Source organism: Canis lupus, chromosome 1, assembly GCF_048164855.1.
Source record: "Canis lupus baileyi chromosome 1, mCanLup2.hap1, whole genome shotgun sequence".
NCBI classification, from domain to species: Eukaryota; Metazoa; Chordata; class Mammalia; order Carnivora; family Canidae; genus Canis; species Canis lupus.
In genome coordinates this window covers 112,149,402-112,157,765 of record NC_132838.1, presented here as the reverse complement: position 1 = coordinate 112,157,765, position 8,364 = coordinate 112,149,402, and the positions used below count along the sequence as shown (strand labels likewise).

The following is an 8,364-nucleotide window of genomic DNA, read 5'->3' as shown; positions in this document are numbered from 1 at the left end:
CACATATTTCAAGGGGCAAATGCAAGGCTGGGCATGGAGCTATTTAGTAAAAAGCTTACAGTTGTAGGTATGTGAAACTCTGTTTGCTACCAGGCTGGTCCATCACTCTGTGATTATGTAGCCTTGGGTCATTCACTTCGCCTCTCCCAATAGCCTCATCCTCCTCTGTAAAGTATGAGTGATGATGATCAATACATCGTGGGCTGCTCATGGGCCTTGAAGCTGGGAGGTGGGGGTCCATTTCAGAAGGACTGTGCAATACAACCACAGGTATAGACAGTGACTGTTCTCCTAGACCAGAAAGACAGGGAGCCATTGATGCAGGGAAGTTGGGCACTGGTCAAAGGCTCAAATACTCAGGACTTGCAGGGGTTCTTTGGATAATGGCTCTGGACGTTAATCTCTGCAGTAAAGGTCCCACAGAGAAGCACTCCCACCCTGTCCTAAAATATAGTTCAGAGGGACCTGGATCATCTGAGTTTCTTTCTTTTTTTTTTTCATCTGAGTTTCTACAGCACATTGCACTGTGCTAAATCATTGATGGATGGATGTTATCCATCATAACATAATGGATGGATATTATCCATTCTGAGAAATGGATGAAAAAGAGGTAGCAAGCTTCCTTGATGATTCGGGAATAAGACATGTGTATGCCAAAGTGTGGGAAACAAGCACCCCCCTCATGTTGGTATAAATCATAGGGGCCTAGCTCTAAGGCATGTCCCAAAACAGTGGCCCCCCTCTGTATCTGCAGAGGAGACATTCTTTTTTTTTTTTTTAAAGATTTGTTTATTTATTCATGAGATACACAGAAAGACAGGGAAAGGCATTGGCAGAGGGAGAAGGACTTGATCCCAGGACCCCAGGATCACGACCTGAGCCAAAGGCAGATGCTCAACCACCGAGCCACCCAGGTGCCCCTGGAGGAGACATTCTAAAGCCCCCAGTGGATGCCTGAAACTGTGGTAGTACCAAGCTCTATATGTACTATGCTTCTTTCTTATCCATACATATGTATGATAAAGCTTAATTTCCAAATTAGGGGCAGTAGGAGGTTAATAACAATGACTAATAACAAAATAGAACAATTATGACAATATACCACAATAAAAGTTAGGTGAATGTGGTCTCTCTCCCTCAAAACATCTTATTGTACGGGACTCACTCTTCTTTGTGTGATGATTTGAGATGATAAAATGCCCACAAGATGAGGTGAAAAGAGGGGAAGGACACAGGCCTGGTGACACACCGTTCAGCCAGTCCTGACCTTTCCCCACATGTTAGAAGAGGAATCATCCAGGGCGCCTGGGTAGCTCAGTCAGTTAACCGTCTGCCTTTGGCTGAGGTCATGATTTCAGGGTCCTGGGATGGAGCTCCACGTTGGGCTTCCTACTCTGCAGGGAGTCTGCTTCTCCCTCTCCCACTCCTCCTCCTGCTCATGGTCTCTCTCTCTCTCTCTCTCTCTCCTCAAATAAAGTAATAAAATCAAAAGAAAGAAGAAAGAAAGAAAGAAAGAAAGAAAGAAAGAAAGAAAGAAAGAAAGAAAGAAAGAAAGAAAGAAAGAAAGAAAGAAAGAAAGAAAGAAAGAAAGAAAGAAAGAAAGAAAGAAAGAAAGAAAGAAAGAACCTTCTAAAAAAAGAGAGGGGGATCATCTGGTTCCAGACCACAGCTTACTGCAGGGAACTGAAACTGGGTGGGGGGACTGCTGTATCTCTTCTGAGACAATTTGCTACACCTTGTGTGGTTGTCTTTAGACAAAGGGTCACTTAAGATTTGTTGGGGGTGGGGGGATGAGTGCATTTTAACCTGTGACTCCTAGTCATCTCTGAGAGATCCCACAAGACTACCAGGTTTGAGTAGATCCTAGAGTAGGAAAGGAGTCGAACGAAAGCCACGTAACCCAATGGACCCAATGTCCATTGAAAGTTTCTGTGACCTAAAGAAATCATAGGATAATCATAATGAGAAACTCATTATGATTTGGAGCAAAGGTTTTGGAGCAAAGGTATGTCTCTGTCTGCAGATAACTACCCTCCATTTAGAAGGCAGCTCCTGGCTTATTACTGCATCCCAGGGGAGTCTGAATATTGGACTACAGGCCACCAAGGGCATTGTGACCTGAACTGCAAATCACATAGTGCGTGCTATCTGAGCTACCAAACCATGACACTGGGCATGCACAGCAGCATCCATCATCCATGGGAAAGGTGTGTATGGTGTGTACAGGATCAGGCTCTCACAGGTCCAGAGGGCACCAGTGAATGCCCCAGTAGGTGGCTCAGATGCTCATGATGTCTACTTCTGCTGCCTCTTTCTCTGCTTGCACCTATGGGTTCGTGGGGACACCCTGTAATCTGTTTACAGAGAAGAGATAGAGGGGCACCTGGGTGGGTCTGTCAGTTAAGTGTCTGCCTTCGGCTCAGGTCATAATCTCAGGGTCCTGGGATCCAGCCCCAAGTCGGGCTCCCTGCTCAGTGGGGTATCTGCTTCTCTTTCTCCCTCTGCTACTTCCCTTGCTTGTGCTCTCTCGCTCTATCTCAAATAAATAAATAAAATCTTTTTTTAAAAATGAAAGAACCAATCCTGCCAACACCTTGATTTTGGGCTTCCAGCCTCCAGAAATGTAATGATAATACCCTTCTATTGTGTAAGCTTCCCAGGCTGTGGTACTTAGTTATGGCACCCCAGAAAACAAATCCACAGGCCAAGAGCCAATTCCGGGTGATCTGCACTACAGGAGCTAGAAGCCAGCTCTGGTGTCAGGCCTGGAGGCAGGGCAAGTGTGAGACAGAGATGGGAAGGGATGAGGGAGGGTCCCAGAGCCTAAGGGACAGAGTCCTTGGGACCAGAGCTACCTCTTCATATTTATATTAACTGTTATTAATGTTTTATTAATAATATATTAATAATTATTAATATTAATATTGTACTTAATATTAACTGTCCCCAATTGAAAGTTTTAATAAATTTTTACATAAAATTAAGAGCTTTTACTAACACCATTCTGACTGAGCACTTTCTCTATTAAAAGTAAATATTCATTTATAGCTTAACTTCTAGGAATAGTACCTATTCTCAAAGTACACAAAGGGTACTTCATGTTTGGATGCTGAGAGTTGAGGTAGTGACTTGGATTTCTGGGTCCAGGTGACAAGTAGGCTGGGACCTCAGTCCTTGAGTCTGAGGGAGGAGGGGCCTGGGAGCCTAGACCCCTGGATCAGAGGGAGGAGGGGGCTGGGGACCTGGACTCCTGGGCCTGAGGGAGGAAGGGGCTGGGAATACAGACCCACAGATTCCTGAGAGATGAGTGTCAGGCATCATGGACCCAGTATTTAAAGTGAATTTCTTACTACTTTTTCTCTTACTTTACTCCTGGAAGCAATACTGAAACCATGGTGAGCACTAAAACCTGCCTATCCTGTAAGCCTGTTCCTTGTTAAAGGGCATTAATTAAGACAGTCCCTTGGTTATTCAAAGAACTGCCAGAACTTCCAGAATATGCCAGCCAGACAGTGGGGACAGAATCAGCCATGCATGCTACCATCAGAGTCCTCCAGCGAAGTCTGTGGGCCCTGCCAAGGTCTGGCTGCTGGGGCAAGGCTGGGATTGGCCATGGCCCTTTTGTAAGGGGCTTCATCCTTTCCTGCCTCCTAATGATCCCAAAGCATCCTGTTCTGCAGTCCCAGTATCTAAAGGCATCTGACACCTAATTATTTCTCATCCCTTCCAGGAAACACACCCTTATTCTTAATGTGGGAAATGTTAAAACATGAAAATAATTAGAGGCTACAATATAACCTAATTGTAGCTCTTTTGTCCTGGATTAATTCATCTTTGAGAACATTTGGGCAGATTATAAAAGGCCATAATATTCTTCCTGATCTAGCTAAATTGCTTCTCTTAATATTTGTATTAACTGTCCCTAGTTTGTTTGTTTAAGTTCTGATTATGGTATTTTCTCTATTAAAAATAAATATTTGGTGCGCCTGGGTGGCTCAGTTGATGAAGCATCTGCCTTCAGCTCAGGTCATGATCTCAGGGTCCTGGGATCTAGCCCCACCCTGGGCTCCCTGCTCAGCGGAGAGCCTGCTTCTCCCTCTCCCTGCCACTCTGCCTACTTGTGCTCTCTCAAATAAATAAATAAAAATCTTTTTAAAAAATTCATTTACACCACAGCACTCACAGAAACAGCACCGTCTGAGAGTACACAAAGTGCCCCTGTGCTTCATGTTACATATAGATAGATCTATCTGAAAAGCTGACATATATATATGAAATGGAATTTCCAGCCATGGACAAGAAATCGGAGTAAAATCCGTGGCGGTGGCCTGGCCACGCGGGTGGGCGACAACTCCCAGTCACTGTGCACGCACACATTCAAGGGCGCTGGAAATATGTCTGAAGGCAGCAGTTCTCTATTCAACCTTCCAGAAGACCATGGAGGGGGCTGGGCAGGCACCACCGCAAGTGAAGGTGGGGAGGCCAAGCTGCCCCCAGTGGCTACTGCCACCGGGACGGTGCTGAAGCGGGGCCCAGGCTGGAAACACGGGAGGCCATTTGGGAAGAGAGGGTAGTTCACTGGGGGTTGGCTAAGGATGTGACCTCCTAGAGCGCTGGAGAGGCCAACTCCGTGGCCCAACGAGAAAAAATGGTCACGGAGGCCGCTTTGGGACGCACCGCACCGGCGCCGCCAACTCACCAGCGACCTTCCCCCACCCCCTGCTCCCTCGCCACCCTGCGCATGCGTACCTCCCAAGATGTCCAGGAACGGGCTTCTCCAGGGCCAATGGGGTGTGGCGTTCCTTCAGGTTCATCCAATGAGCTCATCAGATGCTTTCACATCAACCAATGGGGCTTCGAGTGACCTGTTGGGCAAGGTTGGCCCCGCCTTCCGTGTCTTTGAGAGACGAAGCCGCCTCGAAGCGGAACCAGAGGCGCGTTCGAAGTCGTTCCTTCAGCACCGCGAGATTCTTGTCAGGTTATCTGAACGCCAGGTGGAATTTGTGTCCCTGAAAGAGAAAAGGGAGGACTGGGGACCCAGATTCCTGGATCCTGAGGAAAGAAGAGGGGGCAGGACTCCTGGGTCTGAGAGGGGAGGGGGCCGGGAGGAGGGGCGTGTAGAATCCGGGTCCTGAGGGAAATGGCGGCTGGAACCCAAAGCCCTGGATCTCTAGGTAGAACAGGGCTGGGATCTCAGAATCCCGAGTTCTGGGGAGCTGAGAATCCCGGGGCTTGGAAGAACGTGGGCTTGAACCCGGCCGCCTGAGTCCGAGGCCGGAGGGGTGACTGGGCTGCACCCCAGATCCCGAGGTTGAACTCCTGTGTCTCCAGGGAATAGGGGTTTGGGTCGGAGGGTTGCTGTAGAAACTGAGGCACAGTAAACCGTGCTAGTGTGCTCAAGGGCGCAGGCTAGTCAGGGCCCCCTCGGCCGACTGTGGAGGCCACGGCCTTGACCTTCCACAGCACAGGCTGCGCCCGCAGTGTCAGTACTCGCCAGAAGGTCCATGCCGCTTCATTGTGTGAGGCCGAACAGACCCCCTCTTCTCTCTCAAACCCCAGATCCTTAGCTGCTCTTCTGAGCCGAGCTGCTCTGAAAGACGCCATGGGAACCGGTCATGTGCAGAGTTTGCTCTTCCTCCTCCTCCTCTTCGGGGCCCCCTCCTTGGCCTGTAAGGATGCGGGGCTCGGGGATGGGGGGAAGGAGATGGTTCACAGAGGATGCACCCCTGGGGAAGAAGGACTGGGGGCAGGGGGTGGCTCCCCCAGAGGGGGGCAAGTGCCTACCTTGGTCTCATTTCCTCCCCAGCCGAACCTGATTTCTACTGTCACAAGGGCATATCGATGAGCATAGTAAAGGACCCAAAGAGAATGTTTAATTGGACCACCGACAAAGTTGAGACTTGTGACAGTGGGTCATTCTGCCAGGAATCCCTTCTGATGATTAAATCAGGTAAAGCCAGAAAGGGCAGTTGGGTTGGGTGGGAGGGAGAGTGAGTATGTCCTCCCCAGGGCTGTTCCTCCTCCCACCCCCACACCCCCAAAACTGTAGGCCCACCATCCACTTTCTCTCCTTCCTGTCTCCAAACAGGGGCCAAGACAGCCATTTTGGCCACTAAGGGCTGCATCTCGGAGGGGACACAGGCGATAACATACATCCAGCACTCCCCACCGCCAGGCATCATCACAGTCTCCTACAGCAGCTACTGTGAGGAGTCCTTATGCAATAGCAAGGAGAACTTACTGCAACTGTGGAGGGAGGAAGAGCCCCAAGGTAGGTTGGGAGGTGACACATGGGGACTGAGAAAAATGAGGTGAACCCCTGAAAAGATCGTGGGGCTTCCTGCTCTGTGTTCTTACTTGGTTCAGGCCCAATGGGGCCATATGTAGAAAAGCCTCAGAGCTTTTGCCTGACTTTTTTCCAAATTGTTATCTTGGGGTCTAAACTTTGCTCAGAGCACTAGGACGTCAATGAAGCCTGGGGTGTAAGTTGGGCTTTGGGTTTATTAAGCAATAAAGTGTCATTGGAGGTTTCCAAGCCGGATGGTTTGGCATAGTCCGTCTGGCAGCTCCTGCTTCCCTGATTTGGCCAGGCCCTATAGCAATCTGGCCTTGCCTACCTTTTCAGTTCACTTCCTTCTCTTCCTTCCCTATTTATTGGGTTCTAGCTGGGGCCAGTATTTGAAATAGTTAACAACAGATATGGTACTGGCTGGTCAGAATGTGTGCTGGCCATAAAGAAAACAGTCCAGCCCCGTGTGTGCCTATCAACTGAATACCAACACTGCAGTGTCTCACAGTCCCTGAAACCTGCCACGCTGCTCTCACCTCCAGGCCTTTGTCCTTGCTGTTTCCTGTGCCACCCCACCCAACTTCCATTTTCACTCACCTAACCTCTCTTCACCCTCCACCTCAACTCAGGTGTCCACGCTGTGAAGATAATTGGCAAATTCTTCCAGATAGATACTCCCTCCTCCATTCCTTTACCATTACCTTGGACACAGTGCCTCCTGAGATGTACTATAATGACTACATGTCCATCTCCTTCTAGACAGTGATCTCGATGACAGGAACTGGGTCCTTTTAATCTCTGTCTCCACATCTAAGCACACAGTTTGGAAGTCATGTTGGAGGGTTCTGATAGCAAAGAGAGGCATGGGGGGGTGGCAGTGATAGGCCTTGGTGATGGTAGTATTAGCAGCAATGACTTAGGGAAGAGAAAGAAGCAAGAAGAGACAACTCCAGACGTAGAACATACCCCAATTTTTCCTCTCTTCCTCCCTCCAGCTGCCAGCACGTCAGCACACCTCTACTGCCCAACCTGTGTGGCTCTGGGGGCCTGTTCAAATGCTCCTTCTCTTCCCTGTCCCAATGATACAGTTCAGTGCTATCAAGGAAGACTTCAGATCACTGGAGGTAAGCTGGACATCTGGTGGTTTCAGAGGCTGGAAAATCAGGCATCTGAGTGATCCCAAGAAGTTCTGACACTCAGGGTTCTAGCAATGAGGCAGGACTTCTGCCTCTCTGATTTCCTAAAACAGCTGTGTATCTCCCCATCCATTCTTGTTCCACAGGAGGCATCAACTCCCTTTTGGAGGTCAAAGGCTGCACTTCTATAACTGGTTGCAGGCTGATGTCCGGGATCTTTACAGTAGGGCCCATATGGGTGGAGGAAGTCTGTCCATACCGGTCTGTACTTCAACCCCGAAAGATTGAAAACCGGGCTGCCTGGCTTCCTGTTTACATTTGGAGATTAGAGCTAGCGCTGCTGCTATTACTACAGTGACTTGTCCATTGTTCCTGGAACGTGAAGGCGCTTCTGGTCCTGGACCACAGGATGCCTCTTCCAACTGGGAGCCTTTCTGACTGCTGGTCATAAACAAGTTGAGGAGCAAAGTGGAGAGCTGAAGAACAGAGAATTCTTGTGGATGTATTCTTAAATTTTTATTAAAGTTTCTACTGTGTTTGGTGTATAACCCAAGACTAGAAGTGGAGTTTTAGTCCTGAAGAGGCCCTTAAAATCCACCATCTCCAACCCATACATGTTACAGAAAGGGAAGCAGAGGCCTGGAAAACTTGAGTGAGGGTCTCACACTGACATAGCTATGCGCAGAGCAAGACCAGAACTTTGAATCTTTGACCTAGAGTCTGGTTTCCCTTTCACTCTAACTGATCACCTTCTCTTGCTGACTGGGCAGGAGATCAGCATAAACCTCGTCCAGAGCACTCTGAGCCCAACCTTCAGGCCACGGTTGGCTGCTTTGGTTCTAACATTTCCCCGGGATGTATTGAGGAATTTGAAAAATCAGGCTCCACATTCTTCTGTTATAACAAACTGCATCTCCTATGTCCTGTCTCTTGCCCCTT

The 8,364-nt window shown here is 48.8% G+C and overlaps 1 protein-coding gene across 2 annotated transcripts; it reads left to right on the top strand.

The window, feature by feature from the left end:
* The first annotated feature begins 4,821 nt into the window (after positions 1–4,821).
* On the top strand, positions 4,822–7,973 carry TEX101 (testis expressed 101). 2 transcript variants are annotated; one of them, XM_072775700.1, is made up of 6 exons: positions 4,822–4,978; positions 5,560–5,669; positions 5,807–5,950; positions 6,089–6,271; positions 7,285–7,413; positions 7,572–7,973. In XM_072775700.1, the coding sequence occupies exons 2-6, from the start codon at positions 5,603–5,605 to the stop codon at positions 7,781–7,783; spliced, it is 735 nt and encodes a 244-aa protein (XP_072631801.1). In that variant the 5' UTR covers positions 4,822–4,978; positions 5,560–5,602; the 3' UTR covers positions 7,784–7,973. The 2 variants fall into 2 exon arrangements, with proteins under 2 accessions (XP_072631801.1, XP_072631802.1); XM_072775701.1 differs by having other exon boundaries at positions 4,882–4,994.
* The last annotated feature ends 391 nt before the right edge of the window (positions 7,974–8,364 follow it).

Bases quoted from the DNA above. Each gene is read 5' to 3' on its own strand.
- TEX101 (XM_072775700.1), top strand. From the start codon at position 5,603: ATGGGAACCGGTCATGTGCAGAGTTTGCTCTTCCTCCTCCTCCTCTTC. The intron at 5,951-6,088 runs GTAAAGCCAGAA...GTCTCCAAACAG, and splicing joins CCTTCTGATGATTAAATCAG to GGGCCAAGACAGCCATTTTG. The intron at 7,414-7,571 runs GTAAGCTGGACA...CTTGTTCCACAG, and splicing joins AAGACTTCAGATCACTGGAG to GAGGCATCAACTCCCTTTTG.